Source organism: Hyla sarda, unplaced genomic scaffold (assembly GCF_029499605.1).
Source record: "Hyla sarda isolate aHylSar1 unplaced genomic scaffold, aHylSar1.hap1 scaffold_558, whole genome shotgun sequence".
In the NCBI taxonomy this organism is placed as follows: Eukaryota; Metazoa; Chordata; class Amphibia; order Anura; family Hylidae; genus Hyla; species Hyla sarda.
In genome coordinates this window covers 1-20430 of record NW_026610570.1, presented here as the reverse complement: position 1 = coordinate 20430, position 20430 = coordinate 1, and the positions used below count along the sequence as shown (strand labels likewise).

Genomic DNA, 20430 nt, shown 5'->3' with positions numbered 1-20430 from the left:
GTCCTACAGTCACCTCTCCTCTCCTGACATGGCTGATAAAAGAGAACAATAGATTGTATTCACCTGTCCTACAGTCACCTCTTCTCTCCTGACATGGCTGATAACAGAGAACAATAGATATATTCACCTGTCCTACAGTCACCTCTCCTCTCCTGACATGGCTGATAAAAGAGAACAATAGATTATATTCACCTGTCCTACAGTCACCTCTCCTCTCCTGACATGGCTGATAAAAGAGAACAATAGATTGTATTCACCTGTCCTACAGTCACCTCTCCTCTACTGACATGGCTGATAATCGAGAACAATAGATTATATTCATCTGCCCTACAGTCACCTCTCCCCTCCTGACAAGGCTGATAACAAAGAACAATAGATATATTCACCTGTCCTACAGTCACCTCTCCTCTCCTGACATGGCTGATAACAGAGAACAATAGATTATATTCACCTGTCCTACAGTCACCTCTCCTCTCCTGACATGGCTGATAACAGAGAACAATAGATTATATTCACCTGTCCTACAGTCACCTCTCCTCTCCTGACATGGCTGATAATCGAGAACAATAGATAATATTCACCTGTCCTACAGTCACCTCCCCCCTCCTGACATGGCTGATAACAGAGAACAATAGATATATTCACCTGTCCTACAGTCACCTCTCCTCCCCTGACATGGCTGATAACAGAGAACAATAGATTATATTCACCTGTCCTACAGTCACCTATCCTCTCCTGACATGGCTGATAACAGAGAACAATAGATTATATTCCCCTGTCCTACAGTCACCTCTCCTCTCCTGACATGACTGATAACAGAGAACAATAGATTATATTCACCTGTCCTACAGTCACCTCTCCTCTCCTGACTTGGCTGAAAACAGAGAACAATAGATATATTCATCTGTCCTACAGTCACCTCTCCTCTCCTGACATGACTGATAACAGAAAACAATAGATTATATTCACCTGTCCTACAGTCACCTCTCCTGACATAGCTGATAACAGAGAACAATAGATTGTATTCACCTGTCCTACAGTCACCTCTCCTCTCCTGACATGGCTGATAACAGAGAACAATATATATATTCACCTGTCCTACAGTCACCTCTCCTCTCCTGACATGGCTGATAAAAGAGAACAATAGATTGTATTCACCTGTCCTACAGTCACCTCTCCTCTCCTGACATGGCTGATAACAGAGAACAATAGATTGTATTCACCTGTCCTACAGTCACCTCTCCTCTCCTGACATGGCTGATAACAGAGAACAATAGATATATTCACCTGTCCTACAGTCATGTCTCCTCTCCTGACATGGCTGATAACAGAGAACAATAGATATATTCACCTGTCCTACAGTCACCTCCTCTCCTGACATGGCTGATAACAGAGAACAATGGATATATTCACATGTCCTACAGTCACCTCTCCCTCCTGACATGGCTGATTACAGAGAACAATAGATTGTATTCACCTGTCCTACAGTCACCTCTCCTCTCCTGACATGGCTGATAACAGAGAACAATAGATTATATCCACCTGTCCTACAGTCACCTCTCCACTTCTGACATGGCTGATAACAGAGAACAATAGATTATATTCACCTGTACTACAGTCAGCTATCCTCTCCTGACATGGCTGATAACAGAGAACAATAGATATATTCACCTGTCCTACAGTCACCTCTCCTCTCCTGACATGGCTGATAAAAGAGAACAATAGATTGTATTCACCTGTCCTACAGTCACCTCTTCTCTCCTGACATGGCTGATAACAGAGAACAATAGATTGTATTCACCTGTCCTACAGTCACCTCTCCTTTACTGACATGGCTGATAATCGAGAACAATAGATTATATTCACTTGTCCTACAGTCACCTCTCCCCTTCTGACAAGGCTGATAACAAAGAACAATAGATATATTCACCTGTCCTACAGTCACCTCTCCTCTCCTGACATGGCTGATAACAGAGAACAATAGATTATATTCACCTGTCCTACAGTCACCTCTCCTCTCCTGACATGGCTGATAACAGAGAACAATAGATTATATTCACCTGTCCTACAGTCACCTCTCCCCTCCTGACATGGCTGATAATCGAGAACAATAGATAATATTCACCTGTCCTACAGTCACCTCCCCCCTCCTGACATGGCTGATAACAAAGAACAATAGATATATTCACCTGTCCTACAGTCACCTCTCCTCCCCTGACATGGCTGATAACAGAGAACAATAGATTATATTCACCTGTCCTACAGTCACCTCTCCTCTCCTGACATGGCTGATAACAGAGAACAATAGATTATATTCACCTGTCCTACAGTCACCTCCCCCTCCTGACATGGCTGATAACAGAGAACAATAGATTATATTTACCTGTCCTACAGTCACCTCTCCCCTCCTGATAAGGCTGATAACAGAGAACAATAGATTATATTCACCTGTCCTACAGTCACCTCTCCTCTCCTGACATGGCTGATAACAGAGAACAATAGATTGTATTCACCTGTCCTACAGTCACCTCTCCTCTCCTGACATGGCTGATAACAGAGAACAATAGATTGTATTCACCTGTCCTACAGTCACCTCTCCTCTCCTGACATGGCTGATAACAGAGAACAATATATATATTCACCTGTCCTACAGTCATGTCTCCTCTCCTGACATGGCTGATAACAGAGAACAATAGATATATTCACCTGTCCTACAGTCACCTCCTCTCCTGACATGGCTGATAACAGAGAACAATAGATATATTCACCTGTCCTACGGTCACCTCTCCTTCCTGACATGGCTGATAACAGAGAACAATGGATATATTCACATGTCCTACAGTCACCTCTCCCTCCTGACATGGCTGATTACAGAGAACAATAGATTGTATTCACCTGTCCTACAGTCACCTCTCCTCCCCTGACATGGCTGATAACAGAGAACAATAGATTATATCCACCTGTCCTACAGTCACCTCTCCACTTCTGACATGGCTGATAACAGAGAACAATAGATTATATTCACCTGTCCTACAGTCAGCTCTCCTCTCCTGACATGGCTGATAACAGAGAACAATAGATATATTCACCTGTCCTACAGTCACCTCTCCTCTCCTGACATGGCTGATAATAGAGAACAATAGATTGTATTCACCTGTCCTACAGTCACCTCTTCTCTCCTGACATGGCTGATAACAGAGAACAATAGATTGTATTCACCTGTCCTACAGTCACCTCTCCTTTACTGACATGGCTGATAATCGAGAACAATAGATTATATTCACTTGTCCTACAGTCACCTCTCCCCTCCTGACAAGGCTGATAACAAAGAACAATAGATATATTCACCTGTCCTACAGTCACCTCTCCTCTCCTGACATGGCTGATAACAGAGAACAATAGATTATATTCACCTGTCCTACAGTCACCTCTCCTCTCCTGACATGGCTGATAACAGAGAACAATAGATTATATTCACCTGTCCTACAGTCACCTCTCCTCTCCTGACATGGCTGATAATCGAGAACAATAGATAATATTCACCTGTCCTACAGTCACCTCCCCCCTCCTGACATGGCTGATAACAAAGAACAATAGATATATTCACCTGTCCTACAGTCACCTCTCCTCCCCTGACATGGCTGATAACAGAGAACAATAGATTATATTCACCTGTCCTACAGTCACCTCTCCTCTCCTGACATGGCTGATAACAGAGAACAATAGATTATATTCACCTGTCCTACAGTCACCTCTCCTCTCCTGACATGGCTGATAACAGAGAACAATAGATTATATTCACCTGTCCTACAGTCACCTCCCCCCTCCTGACATGGCTGATAACAGAGAACAATAGATTATATTTACCTGTCCTACAGTCACCTCTCCCCTCCTGATAAGGCTGATAACAGAGAACAATAGATTATATTCACCTGTCCTACAGTCACCTCTCCTCTCCTGACATGGCTGATAACAGAGAACAATAGATTGTATTCATCTGTCCTACAGTCACCTCTCCTCTCCTGACATGGCTGATAACAGAGAACAATAGATATATTCACCTGTCCTACAGTCATCTCTCCTGACATGGCTGATAACAGAGAACAATAGATTATATTCACCTGTCCTACAGTCACCTCACCTCTCCTGACATGGCTGATAACAGAGAACAATAGATATATTCACCTGTCCTACAGTCACCTCTCCTCTCCTGACATGGCTGATAATAGAGAACAATAGATATATTCACCTGTCCTACAGTCACCTCCCCCCTCCTGACATGGCTGATAACAGAGAACAATAGTAATATTCACCTGTGCTACAGTAACCTCTCCCCTCCTGATAAGGCTGATAACAGAGAACAATAGATATATTCACCTGTCCTACAGTCACCTCTCCTCTCCTGACATGGCTGATAACAGAGAACAAAAGATTATATTCACCTGTCCTACAGTCACCTCTCCTCTCCTGACATGGCTAATAACAGAGAACAAAAGATTATATTCACCTGTCCTACAGTCACCTCTCCTCTCCTGACATGGCTGATAACAGAGAACAATAGATGATTTTCACCTGTCCTACAGTCACCTCTCCTCTCCTGACATGGCTGATAACAGAGAACAATAGATATATTCACCTGTCCTACAGTCATCTCTCCTCTCCTGACATGGCTGATAACAGAGAACAATAGATTATATTCACCTGTACTACAGTCACTTCTCCCCTCCTGACATGGCTGATAACAGAGAACAATAGATTATATTCACCTGTCCTACAGTCACCTCTCCTCTCCTGACATGGCTGATAACAGAGAAGAATAGATTATATTCACCTGCCCTACAGTCACCTCTCCCCTCCTGACATGGCTGATAACAGAGAACAATAGATATATTCACCTGTCCTACAGTCACCTCTCCTCTCCTGACATGGCTGATAACAGAGAACAATAGATTATATTCACCTGTCCTACAGTCACCTCTCCTCTCCTGACATGGCTGATAACAGAGAACAATAGATTATATTCACCTGTCCTACAGTCACCTCTCCTCTCCTGACATGGCTGATAACAGAGAACAATAGATTATATTCACCTGTCCTACAGTCACCTCTCCTCTCCTGACATGGCTGATAACAGAGAACAATAGATTATATTCACCTGTCCTACAGTCACCTCCCCCCTCCTGACATGGCTGATAGCAAAGAACAATAGATATATTCACCTGTCCTACAGTCACCTCTCCTCTCCTGACATGGCTGATAACAGAGAACAATAGATTATATACACCTGTCCTACAGTCACCTCTCCTCTCCTGACTTGGCTGATAACAGAGAACAATAGATATATTCATCTGTCCTACAGTCACCTCTCCTCTCCTGACATTGCTGATAACAGAGAACAATAGATTATATTCCCCTGTCCTACAGTCACCTCTCCTCTCCTGACATGATTGATAACAGAGAACAATAGATTATATTCACCTGTCCTACAGTCACCTCTCCTCTCCTGATATGGCTGATAACAGAGAACAATAGATTATATTCACCTGTCCTACAGTCACCTCCCCCCTCCTGACATGGCTGATAACAGAGAACAATAGATTATATTCACCTGTCCTACAGTCACCTCTCCCCTCCTGATAAGGCTGATAACAGAGAACAATAGATATATTCACCTGTCCTACAGTCACCTCTCCTCTCCTGACATGGCTGATAACAGAGAACAAAATATTATATTCACCTGTCCTACAGTCACCTCTCCTCTCCTGACATGGCTGATAACAGAGAACAATAGATTATATTCACCTGTCCTACAGTCACCTCTCCTCTCCTGACATGGCTGATAACAGAGAACAATAGATTATATTCACCTGTCCTACAGTCACCTCTCCTCTCCTGACATGGCTGATAACAGAGAACAATAGATTATATTCACCTGTCCTACAGTCACCTCTCCCCTCCTGATAAGGCTGATAACAGAGAACAATAGATATATTCACCTGTCCTACAGTCACCTCTCCTCTCCTGACATGGCTGATAACAGAGAACAAAGATTATATTCACCTGTCCTACAGTCACCTCTCCTCTCCCGACATGGCTGATAACAGAGAACAATAGATTATATTCACCTGTCCTACAGTCACCTCTCCTCTCCTGGCATGGCTGATAACAGAGAACAATAGATTATATTCACCTGTCCTACAGTCACCTCTCCTCTCCTGACATGGCTGATAATCGAGAACAATAGATAATATTCACCTGTCCTACAGTCACCTCCCCCCTCCTGACATGGCTGATAACAGAGAACAATAGATATATTCACCTGTCCTACAGTCACCTCTCCTCCCCTGACATGGCTGATAACAGAGAACAATAGATTATATTCACCTGTCCTACAGTCACCTATCCTCTCCTGACATGGCTGATAACAGAGAACTATAGATTATATTCCCCTGTCCTACAGTCACCTCTCCTCTCCTGACATGACTGATAACAGAGAACAATAGATTATATTCACCTGTCCTACAGTCACCTCTCCTCTCCTGACTTGGCTGAAAACAGAGAACAATAGATATATTCATCTGTCCTACAGTCACCTCTCCTCTCCTGACATGACTGATAACAGAAAACAATAGATTATATTCACCTGTCCTACAGTCACCTCTCCTGACATGGCTGATAACAGAGAACAATAGATTGTATTCACCTGTCCTACAGTCACCTCTCCTCTCCTGACATGGCTGATAACAGAGAACAATATATATATTCACCTGTCCTACAGTCACCTCTCCTCTCCTGACATGGCTGATAAAAGAGAACAATAGATTGTATTCACCTGTCCTACAGTCACCTCTCCTCTCCTGACATGGCTGATAACAGAGAACAATAGATTGTATTCACCTGTCCTACAGTCACCTCTCCTCTCCTGACATGGCTGATAACAGAGAACAATAGATATATTCACCTGTCCTACAGTCATGTCTCCTCTCCTGACATGGCTGATAACAGAGAACAATAGATATATTCACCTGTCCTACAGTCACCTCCTCTCCTGACATGGCTGATAACAGAGAACAATGGATATATTCACATGTCCTACAGTCACCTCTCCCTCCTGACATGGCTGATTACAGAGAACAATAGATTGTATTCACCTGTCCTACAGTCACCTCTCCTCTCCTGACATGGCTGATAACAGAGAACAATAGATTATATCCACCTGTCCTACAGTCACCTCTCCACTTCTGACATGGCTGATAACAGAGAACAATAGATTATATTCACCTGTCCTACAGTCAGCTATCCTCTCCTGACATGGCTGATAACAGAGAACAATAGATATATTCACCTGTCCTACAGTCACCTCTCCTCTCCTGACATGGCTGATAAAAGAGAACAATAGATTGTATTCACCTGTCCTACAGTCACCTCTTCTCTCCTGACATGGCTGATAACAGAGAACAATAGATTGTATTCACCTGTCCTACAGTCACCTCTCCTTTACTGACATGGCTGATAATCGAGAACAATAGATTATATTCACTTGTCCTACAGTCACCTCTCCCCTTCTGACAAGGCTGATAACAAAGAACAATAGATATATTCACCTGTCCTACAGTCACCTCTCCTCTCCTGACATGGCTGATAACAGAGAACAATAGATTATATTCACCTGTCCTACAGTCACCTCTCCTCTCCTGACATGGCTGATAACAGAGAACAATAGATTATATTCACCTGTCCTACAGTCACCTCTCCTCTCCTGACATGGCTGATAATCGAGAACAATAGATAATATTCACCTGTCCTACAGTCACCTCCCCCCTCCTGACATGGCTGATAACAAAGAACAATAGATATATTCACCTGTCCTACAGTCACCTCTCCTCCCCTGACATGGCTGATAACAGAGAACAATAGATTATATTCACCTGTCCTACAGTCACCTCTCCTCTCCTGACATGGCTGATAACAGAGAACAATAGATTATATTCACCTGTCCTACAGTCACCTCCCCCTCCTGACATGGCTGATAACAGAGAACAATAGATTATATTTACCTGTCCTACAGTCACCTCTCCCCTCCTGATAAGGCTGATAACAGAGAACAATAGATTATATTCACCTGTCCTACAGTCACCTCTCCTCTCCTGACATGGCTGATAACAGAGAACAATAGATTGTATTCACCTGTCCTACAGTCACCTCTCCTCTCCTGACATGGCTGATAACAGAGAACAATAGATTGTATTCACCTGTCCTACAGTCACCTCTCCTCTCCTGACATGGCTGATAACAGAGAACAATATATATATTCACCTGTCCTACAGTCATGTCTCCTCTCCTGACATGGCTGATAACAGAGAACAATAGATATATTCACCTGTCCTACAGTCACCTCCTCTCCTGACATGGCTGATAACAGAGAACAATAGATATATTCACCTGTCCTACGGTCACCTCTCCTTCCTGACATGGCTGATAACAGAGAACAATGGATATATTCACATGTCCTACAGTCACCTCTCCCTCCTGACATGGCTGATTACAGAGAACAATAGATTGTATTCACCTGTCCTACAGTCACCTCTCCTCCCCTGACATGGCTGATAACAGAGAACAATAGATTATATCCACCTGTCCTACAGTCACCTCTCCACTTCTGACATGGCTGATAACAGAGAACAATAGATTATATTCACCTGTCCTACAGTCAGCTCTCCTCTCCTGACATGGCTGATAACAGAGAACAATAGATATATTCACCTGTCCTACAGTCACCTCTCCTCTCCTGACATGGCTGATAATAGAGAACAATAGATTGTATTCACCTGTCCTACAGTCACCTCTTCTCTCCTGACATGGCTGATAACAGAGAACAATAGATTGTATTCACCTGTCCTACAGTCACCTCTCCTTTACTGACATGGCTGATAATCGAGAACAATAGATTATATTCACTTGTCCTACAGTCACCTCTCCCCTCCTGACAAGGCTGATAACAAAGAACAATAGATATATTCACCTGTCCTACAGTCACCTCTCCTCTCCTGACATGGCTGATAACAGAGAACAATAGATTATATTCACCTGTCCTACAGTCACCTCTCCTCTCCTGACATGGCTGATAACAGAGAACAATAGATTATATTCACCTGTCCTACAGTCACCTCTCCTCTCCTGACATGGCTGATAATCGAGAACAATAGATAATATTCACCTGTCCTACAGTCACCTCCCCCCTCCTGACATGGCTGATAACAAAGAACAATAGATATATTCACCTGTCCTACAGTCACCTCTCCTCCCCTGACATGGCTGATAACAGAGAACAATAGATTATATTCACCTGTCCTACAGTCACCTCTCCTCTCCTGACATGGCTGATAACAGAGAACAATAGATTATATTCACCTGTCCTACAGTCACCTCTCCTCTCCTGACATGGCTGATAACAGAGAACAATAGATTATATTCACCTGTCCTACAGTCACCTCCCCCCTCCTGACATGGCTGATAACAGAGAACAATAGATTATATTTACCTGTCCTACAGTCACCTCTCCCCTCCTGATAAGGCTGATAACAGAGAACAATAGATTATATTCACCTGTCCTACAGTCACCTCTCCTCTCCTGACATGGCTGATAACAGAGAACAATAGATTGTATTCATCTGTCCTACAGTCACCTCTCCTCTCCTGACATGGCTGATAACAGAGAACAATAGATATATTCACCTGTCCTACAGTCATCTCTCCTGACATGGCTGATAACAGAGAACAATAGATTATATTCACCTGTCCTACAGTCACCTCACCTCTCCTGACATGGCTGATAACAGAGAACAATAGATATATTCACCTGTCCTACAGTCACCTCTCCTCTCCTGACATGGCTGATAATAGAGAACAATAGATATATTCACCTGTCCTACAGTCACCTCCCCCCTCCTGACATGGCTGATAACAGAGAACAATAGTAATATTCACCTGTCCTACAGTAACCTCTCCCCTCCTGATAAGGCTGATAACAGAGAACAATAGATATATTCACCTGTCCTACAGTCACCTCTCCTCTCCTGACATGGCTGATAACAGAGAACAAAAGATTATATTCACCTGTCCTACAGTCACCTCTCCTCTCCTGACATGGCTAATAACAGAGAACAAAAGATTATATTCACCTGTCCTACAGTCACCTCTCCTCTCCTGACATGGCTGATAACAGAGAACAATAGATGATTTTCACCTGTCCTACAGTCACCTCTCCTCTCCTGACATGGCTGATAACAGAGAACAATAGATATATTCACCTGTCCTACAGTCACCTCTCCTCTCCTGACATGGCTGATAACAGAGAACAATAGATTATATTCACCTGTACTACAGTCACTTCTCCCCTCCTGACATGGCTGATAACAGAGAACAATAGATTATATTCACCTGTCCTACAGTCACCTCTCCTCTCCTGACATGGCTGATAACAGAGAAGAATAGATTATATTCACCTGCCCTACAGTCACCTCTCCCCTCCTGACATGGCTGATAACAGAGAACAATAGATATATTCACCTGTCCTACAGTCACCTCTCCTCTCCTGACATGGCTGATAACAGAGAACAATAGATTATATTCACCTGTCCTACAGTCACCTCTCCTCTCCTGACATGGCTGATAACAGAGAACAATAGATTATATTCACCTGTCCTACAGTCACCTCTCCTCTCCTGACATGGCTGATAACAGAGAACAATAGATTATATTCACCTGTCCTACAGTCACCTCTCCTCTCCTGACATGGCTGATAACAGAGAACAATAGATTATATTCACCTGTCCTACAGTCACCTCCCCCCTCCTGACATGGCTGATAGCAAAGAACAATAGATATATTCACCTGTCCTACAGTCACCTCTCCTCTCCTGACATGGCTGATAACAGAGAACAATAGATTATATACACCTGTCCTACAGTCACCTCTCCTCTCCTGACTTGGCTGATAACAGAGAACAATAGATATATTCATCTGTCCTACAGTCACCTCTCCTCTCCTGACATTGCTGATAACAGAGAACAATAGATTATATTCCCCTGTCCTACAGTCACCTCTCCTCTCCTGACATGATTGATAACAGAGAACAATAGATTATATTCACCTGTCCTACAGTCACCTCTCCTCTCCTGATATGGCTGATAACAGAGAACAATAGATTATATTCACCTGTCCTACAGTCACCTCCCCCCTCCTGACATGGCTGATAACAGAGAACAATAGATTATATTCACCTGTCCTACAGTCACCTCTCCCCTCCTGATAAGGCTGATAACAGAGAACAATAGATATATTCACCTGTCCTACAGTCACCTCTCCTCTCCTGACATGGCTGATAACAGAGAACAAAATATTATATTCACCTGTCCTACAGTCACCTCTCCTCTCCTGACATGGCTGATAACAGAGAACAATAGATTATATTCACCTGTCCTACAGTCACCTCTCCTCTCCTGACATGGCTGATAACAGAGAACAATAGATTATATTCACCTGTCCTACAGTCACCTCTCCTCTCCTGACATGGCTGATAACAGAGAACAATAGATTATATTCACCTGTCCTACAGTCACCTCTCCCCTCCTGATAAGGCTGATAACAGAGAACAATAGATATATTCACCTGTCCTACAGTCACCTCTCCTCTCCTGACATGGCTGATAACAGAGAACAAAGATTATATTCACCTGTCCTACAGTCACCTCTCCTCTCCCGACATGGCTGATAACAGAGAACAATAGATTATATTCACCTGTCCTACAGTCACCTCTCCTCTCCTGGCATGGCTGATAACAGAGAACAATAGATTATATTCACCTGTCCTACAGTCACCTCTCCTCTCCTGACATGGCTGATAATCGAGAACAATAGATAATATTCACCTGTCCTACAGTCACCTCCCCCCTCCTGACATGGCTGATAACAGAGAACAATAGATATATTCACCTGTCCTACAGTCACCTCTCCTCCCCTGACATGGCTGATAACAGAGAACAATAGATTATATTCACCTGTCCTACAGTCACCTATCCTCTCCTGACATGGCTGATAACAGAGAACTATAGATTATATTCCCCTGTCCTACAGTCACCTCTCCTCTCCTGACATGACTGATAACAGAGAACAATAGATTATATTCACCTGTCCTACAGTCACCTCTCCTCTCCTGACTTGGCTGAAAACAGAGAACAATAGATATATTCATCTGTCCTACAGTCACCTCTCCTCTCCTGACATGACTGATAACAGAAAACAATAGATTATATTCACCTGTCCTACAGTCACCTCTCCTGACATGGCTGATAACAGAGAACAATAGATTGTATTCACCTGTCCTACAGTCACCTCTCCTCTCCTGACATGGCTGATAACAGAGAACAATATATATATTCACCTGTCCTACAGTCACCTCTCCTCTCCTGACATGGCTGATAAAAGAGAACAATAGATTGTATTCACCTGTCCTACAGTCACCTCTCCTCTCCTGACATGGCTGATAACAGAGAACAATAGATTGTATTCACCTGTCCTACAGTCACCTCTCCTCTCCTGACATGGCTGATAACAGAGAACAATAGATATATTCACCTGTCCTACAGTCATGTCTCCTCTCCTGACATGGCTGATAACAGAGAACAATAGATATATTCACCTGTCCTACAGTCACCTCCTCTCCTGACATGGCTGATAACAGAGAACAATGGATATATTCACATGTCCTACAGTCACCTCTCCCTCCTGACATGGCTGATTACAGAGAACAATAGATTGTATTCACCTGTCCTACAGTCACCTCTCCTCTCCTGACATGGCTGATAACAGAGAACAATAGATTATATCCACCTGTCCTACAGTCACCTCTCCACTTCTGACATGGCTGATAACAGAGAACAATAGATTATATTCACCTGTCCTACAGTCAGCTATCCTCTCCTGACATGGCTGATAACAGAGAACAATAGATATATTCACCTGTCCTACAGTCACCTCTCCTCTCCTGACATGGCTGATAAAAGAGAACAATAGATTGTATTCACCTGTCCTACAGTCACCTCTTCTCTCCTGACATGGCTGATAACAGAGAACAATAGATTGTATTCACCTGTCCTACAGTCACCTCTCCTTTACTGACATGGCTGATAATCGAGAACAATAGATTATATTCACTTGTCCTACAGTCACCTCTCCCCTTCTGACAAGGCTGATAACAAAGAACAATAGATATATTCACCTGTCCTACAGTCACCTCTCCTCTCCTGACATGGCTGATAACAGAGAACAATAGATTATATTCACCTGTCCTACAGTCACCTCTCCTCTCCTGACATGGCTGATAACAGAGAACAATAGATTATATTCACCTGTCCTACAGTCACCTCTCCTCTCCTGACATGGCTGATAATCGAGAACAATAGATAATATTCACCTGTCCTACAGTCACCTCCCCCCTCCTGACATGGCTGATAACAAAGAACAATAGATATATTCACCTGTCCTACAGTCACCTCTCCTCCCCTGACATGGCTGATAACAGAGAACAATAGATTATATTCACCTGTCCTACAGTCACCTCTCCTCTCCTGACATGGCTGATAACAGAGAACAATAGATTATATTCCCCTGTCCTACAGTCACCTCCCCCTCCTGACATGGCTGATAACAGAGAACAATAGATTATATTTACCTGTCCTACAGTCACCTCTCCCCTCCTGATAAGGCTGATAACAGAGAACAATAGATTATATTCACCTGTCCTACAGTCACCTCTCCTCTCCTGACATGGCTGATAACAGAGAACAATAGATTGTATTCACCTGTCCTACAGTCACCTCTCCTCTCCTGACATGGCTGATAACAGCGAACAATAGATTGTATTCACCTGTCCTACAGTCACCTCTCCTCTCCTGACATGGCTGATAACAGAGAACAATATATATATTCACCTGTCCTACAGTCATGTCTCCTCTCCTGACATGGCTGATAACAGAGAACAATAGATATATTCACCTGTCCTACAGTCACCTCCTCTCCTGACATGGCTGATAACAGAGAACAATAGATATATTCACCTGTCCTACGGTCACCTCTCCTTCCTGACATGGCTGATAACAGAGAACAATGGATATATTCACATGTCCTACAGTCACCTCTCCCTCCTGACATGGCTGATTACAGAGAACAATAGATTGTATTCACCTGTCCTACAGTCACCTCTCCTCCCCTGACATGGCTGATAACAGAGAACAATAGATTATATCCACCTGTCCTACAGTCACCTCTCCACTTCCGACATGGCTGATAACAGAGAACAATAGATTATATTCACCTGTCCTACAGTCAGCTCTCCTCTCCTGACATGGCTGATAACAGAGAACAATAGATATATTCACCTGTCCTACAGTCACCTCTCCTCTCCTGACATGGCTGATAATAGAGAACAATAGATTGTATTCACCTGTCCTACAGTCACCTCCCCCCTCCTGACATGGCTGATAACAAAGAACAATAGATATATTCACCTGTCCTACAGTCACCTCTCCTCCCCTGACATGGCTGATAACAGAGAACAATAGATTATATTCACCTGTCCTACAGTCACCTCTCCTCTCCTGACATGGCTGATAACAGAGAACAATAGATTATATTCACCTGTCCTACAGTCACCTCTCCTCTCCTGACATGGCTGATAACAGAGAACAATAGATTATATTCACCTGTCCTACAGTCACCTCCCCCCTCCTGACATGGCTGATAACAGAGAACAATAGATTATATTTACCTGTCCTACAGTCACCTCTCCCCCTCCTGATAAGGCTGATAACAGAGAACAATAGATTATATTCACATGTCCTACAGTCACCTCTCCCTCCTGACATGGCTGATTACAGAGAACAATAGATTGTATTCACCTGTCCTACAGTCACCTCTCCTCCCCTGACATGGCTGATAACAGAGAACAATAGATTATATCCACCTGTCCTACAGTCACCTCTCCACTTCTGACATGGCTGATAACAGAGAACAATAGATTATATTCACCTGTCCTACAGTCAGCTCTCCTCTCCTGACATGGCTGATAACAGAGAACAATAGATATATTCACCTGTCCTACAGTCACCTCTCCTCTCCTGACATGGCTGATAATAGAGAACAATAGATTGTATTCACCTGTCCTACAGTCACCTCCCCCCTCCTGACATGGCTGATAACAAAGAACAATAGATATATTCACCTGTCCTACAGTCACCTCTCCTCCCCTGACATGGCTGATAACAGAGAACAATAGATTATATTCACCTGTCCTACAGTCACCTCTCCTCTCCTGACATGGCTGATAACAGAGAACAATAGATTATATTCACCTGTCCTACAGTCACCTCTCCTCTCCTGACATGGCTGATAACAGAGAACAATAGATTATATTCACCTGTCCTACAGTCACCTCCCCCCTCCTGACATGGCTGATAACAGAGAACAATAGATTATATTTACCTGTCCTACAGTCACCTCTCCCCTCCTGATAAGGCTGATAACAGAGAACAATAGATTATATTCACCTGTCCTACAGTCACCTCTCCTCTCCTGACATGGCTGATAACAGAGAACAATAGATTGTATTCATCTGTCCTACAGTCACCTCTCCTCTCCTGACATGGCTGATAACAGAGAACAATAGATATATTCACCTGTCCTACAGTCATCTCTCCTGACATGGCTGATAACAGAGAACAATAGATTATATTCACCTGTCCTACAGTCACCTCACCTCTCCTGACATGGCTGATAACAGAGAACAATAGATATATTCACCTGTCCTACAGTCACCTCTCCTCTCCTGACATGGCTGATAATAGAGAACAATAGATATATTCACCTGTCCTACAGTCACCTCCCCCCTCCTGACATGGCTGATAACAGAGAACAATAGTAATATTCACCTGTCCTACAGTAACCTCTCCCCTCCTGATAAGGCTGATAACAGAGAACAATAGATATATTTACCTGTCCTACAGTCACCTCTCCTCTCCTGACATGGCTGATAACAGAGAACAAAAGATTATATTCACCTGTCCTACAGTCACCTCTCCTCTCCTGACATGGCTAATAACAGAGAACAAAAGATTATATTCACCTGTCCTACAGTCACCTCTCCTCTCCTGACATGGCTGATAACAGAGAACAATAGATGATTTTCACCTGTCCTACAGTCACCTCTCCTCTCCTGACATGGCTGATAACAGAGAACAATAGATTATATTCACCTGTACTACAGTCACTTCTCCCCTCCTGACATGGCTGATAACAGAGAACAATAGATTATATTCACCTGTCCTACAGTCACCTCTCCTCTCCTGACATGGCTGATAACAGAGAAGAATAGATTATATTCACCTGCCCTACAGTCACCTCTCCCCTCCTGACATGGCTGATAACAGAGAACAATAGATATATTCACCTGTCCTACAGTCACCTCTCCTCTCCTGACATGGCTGATAACAGAGAACAATAGATTATATTCACCTGTCCTACAGTCACCTCTCCTCTCCTGACATGGCTGATAACAGAGAACAATAGATTATATTCACCTGTCCTACAGTCACCTCTCCTGACATGGCTGATAACAGAGAACAATAGATTATATTCACCTGTCCTACAGTCACCTCTCCTCTCCTGACATGGCTGATAACAGAGAACAATAGATTATATTCACCTGTCCTACAGTCACCTCCCCCCTCCTGACATGGCTGATAGCAAAGAACAATAGATATATTCACCTGTCCTACAGTCACCTCTCCTCTCCTGACATGGCTGATAACAGAGAACAATAGATTATATTCACCTGTCCTACAGTCACCTCTCCTCTCCTGACATGACTGATAACAGAGAACAATAGATTATATTCACCTGTCCTACAGTCACCTCTCCTCTCCTGACTTGGCTGATAACAGAGAACAATAGATATATTCATCTGTCCTACAGTCACCTCTCCTCTCCTGACATTGCTGATAACAGAGAACAATAGATTATATTCCCCTGTCCTACAGTCACCTCTCCTCTCCTGACATGATTGATAACAGAGAACAATAGATTATATTCACCTGTCCTACAGTCACCTCTCCTCTCCTGATATGGCTGATAACAGAGAACAATAGATTATATTCACCTGTCCTACAGTCACCTCCCCCCTCCTGACATGGCTGATAACAGAGAACAATAGATTATATTCACCTGTCCTACAGTCACCTCTCCCCTCCTGATAAGGCTGATAACAGAGAACAATAGATATATTCACCTGTCCTACAGTCACCTCTCCTCTCCTGACATGGCTGATAACAGAGAACAAAATATTATATTCACCTGTCCTACAGTCACCTCTCCTCTCCTGACATGGCTGATAACAGAGAACAATAGATTATATTCACCTGTCCTACAGTCACCTCTCCTCTCCTGACATGGCTGATAACAGAGAACAATAGAATATATTCACCTGTCCTACAGTCACCTCTCCTCTCCTGACATGGCTGATAACAGAGAACAATAGATATATTCACCTGTCCTACAGTCACCTCTCCTCTCCTGACATGGCTGATAACAGAGAACAAAGATTATATTCACCTGTCCTACAGTCACCTCTCCTCTCCTGACATGGCTGATAACAGAGAACAATAGATTATATTCACCTGTCCTACAGTCACCTCTCCTCTCCTGGCATGGCTGATAACAGAGAACAATAGATTATATTCACCTGTCCTACAGTCACCTCTCCTCTCCTGACATGGCTGATAACAGTGAACAATAGATTATATTTACCTGTCCTACAGTCACCTCTCCTCTCCTGACATGGCTGATAACAGAGAACAATAGATTATATTCACCTGTCCTACAGTCACCTCTCCTCTCCTGACATGGCTGATAACAGAGAACAATAGATTATATACACCTGTCCTACAGTCACCTCTCCTCTTCTGACATGGCTGATAACAGAGAACAATAGATTATATTCACCTGTCCTACAGTCACCTCTCCTCTCCTGACATGGCTGATAACAGAGAACAATAGATATATTCACCTGTCCTACAGTCACTTCTCCCCTCCTGACATGGCTGATAACAGAGAACAGTATCCCACATTTGCCCTCTGGGGCCCTTGTGCACAGTTTTCCCATGGCTCTTACCTGTATTATAAGAGGGGCCACACTCCACGGCGTCCATGATCCCCACCAGTCCCAGCGTCCCCCAGCCTAGGATGTACAGGTGCCCCTTCTTCTGTAGACTGAAACAAGAGCAATAGTGAGGGCCAAGGGGGCAACATGGTCCAAGGAGGCAGTGGTGTATAGCTCATGAGGGGGGGGGTATAGTTCATGGGGGGGGGGGGGGGTTTATAGCTGCTTGGGTTTTTTTTGTATAGCTCATGGGGGGGTGTATAGCTCATTGGGGGGGTGTATAGCTCATGGGGGGATATAGCTCATGGGGGGATATAGCTCATGGGGGGATATAGCTCATGGGGGGGATATAGCTCATGAGGGGGGGTATGGCTCATGGAGGGGTATGGCTCATGGGGGGATATAGCTCATGGGGGGGGTATAGCTCATGGAGGGGGGTGTATAGCTCATGGGGGGTGTATAGCTCATATGGAGGGTGTATAGCTCATGGGGGTGTATAGCTCGGCGGGGGGGGGGGGGGGGGTATAGCTCATGGGGGGGTATAGCTCATAGGGGGGGGTATAGCTCATAGGGGGGGTGGTATAGGTCATAGGGGGGGTATAGCTCATATGGGGGTGTATAGCTCATAGGGGGGGGTATAGCTCATAGGGAGGGTGTATAGCTTGCGGGGGGTATAGCTCATGGGGGGGTATAGCTCATGGGGGGGGTGTATAGCTCGCGGGGGGTGTATAGCTCATGGGGGGGTGTATAGCTCATGGGGGGGTGTATAGCTCATGGGGGGGGTGTATACCTCGCGGGGGGTGTATAGCTCATGGGGGGGGTATAGCTCATGGGGGGGGGGTATAGCTCATGGGGGGGGTATAGCTCATAGGGAGGGTGCATAGCTCGTGGGGGGGTATAGCTCATGGGGGGTGTATAGCTCATGGGGGGGGTGTACAGCTCGCGGGGGGGGTGTATAGCTCATGGGGGGGTGTATAGCTCATGGGGGGGTGTATAGCTCATGGGAGGGTGTATAGCTCGCGGAGGGTGTATAGCTCGCGGGGGGTGTATAGCTCATGGGGGGGTGTATAGCTCGCTGGGGGGTGTATAGCTCATGGGGGGTTTAGCTCATGGGGGGGTGTATAGCTCATGGGGGGTGTATAGCTTGCTGAGGGGGTGTATAGCTAGCGGGGGGGTGTATAGCTCATGGGGGGGTGTATAGCTCATGGGGGGGTATTGCTCGTGGGGGGTGTATAGCTCATGGGGGGATATAGCTCGGGGGGGGGGGGAGTATAGCTCATAGGGGGGGTGTATAGCTCATGGGGGGGGTATTGCTCGTGGGGGGTGTATAGCTCATGGGGGGGATATAGCTCGGGGGGGTTTATAGCTCATATGGAGGGTGTATAGCTCATGGGGGGGTATAGCTCATAGGGGGTGTATAGCTCGCGGGGGGGGGGGGTATAGCTCATGAGGGGGGTGTATAGCTCATTGGGGGGGGGTGTATAGCTCGTGGGGGGGTGTATAGCTCATGGGGGGGATATAGCTCGGGGGGGTTTATAGCTCATATGGAGGGTGTATAGCTCATAGGGGGGGTGTATAGCTCATGGGGGGGTGTATAGCTCGTGGGGGGGGGTATAGCTCATGAGGGGGTGTATAGCTCATTGGGGGGGGTGTATAGCTCGTGGGGGGGTGTATAGCTCATGAGGGGGTGTATAGCTCATGGGGGGGTGTATAGCTCGGGGGGGTGTATAACTCATGGGGGGGTGTATAGCTCATGGGGGGGGGTGTATAGCTCATGGGGGGGGTGTATAGCTCATGGGGGGTGTATAGCTCATGGGGGGGGGTGTATAGCTCGCGGGGGGTGTATAGCTTATGGGGGGTGTATAGCTCGTGGGGGGGGTGTATAGCTCATGAGGGGGTGTATAGCTCATGGGGGGGTATTGCTCATGGGGGGTGTATAGCTCGGGGGGGGGGGTAGCTCATGGGGGGTGTATAGCTCGGGTGGGTATTGCTCGTGGGGGGTGTATAGCTCGGGGGGGGGTATAGCTCATGAGGGGGTGTATAGCTCGGGGGGGGGGGTGTAGCTCATGGGGGGTGTATAGCTCGGGTGGGTATTGCTCGTGGGGGGTGTATAGCTGGGGGGGGGATAGCTCATGGGGGTTGCAGATTGTTTGGAACCTATAAAAATAAACACAGTTAACCTCTGCTGGTGAGAGTTATAATTACAAGTCGCTCCCAGAC

The 20430-nt window shown here is 44.9% G+C and overlaps 1 protein-coding gene across 1 annotated transcript in view; it reads right to left on the bottom strand.

Moving 5' to 3' along the window:
* Positions 1-18316, bottom strand: part of GCKR (glucokinase regulator) — a 75091-nt gene extending 56775 nt beyond the window's left edge. The window contains exon 1 of the mRNA XM_056554108.1: positions 18223-18316. Coding sequence (XP_056410083.1) covers positions 18223-18259 — 37 coding nt within the window. The 5' untranslated portion in view covers positions 18260-18316. The remainder of the gene's footprint in view (positions 1-18222) is intronic.
* Positions 18317-20430: the final 2114 nt, after the last annotated feature.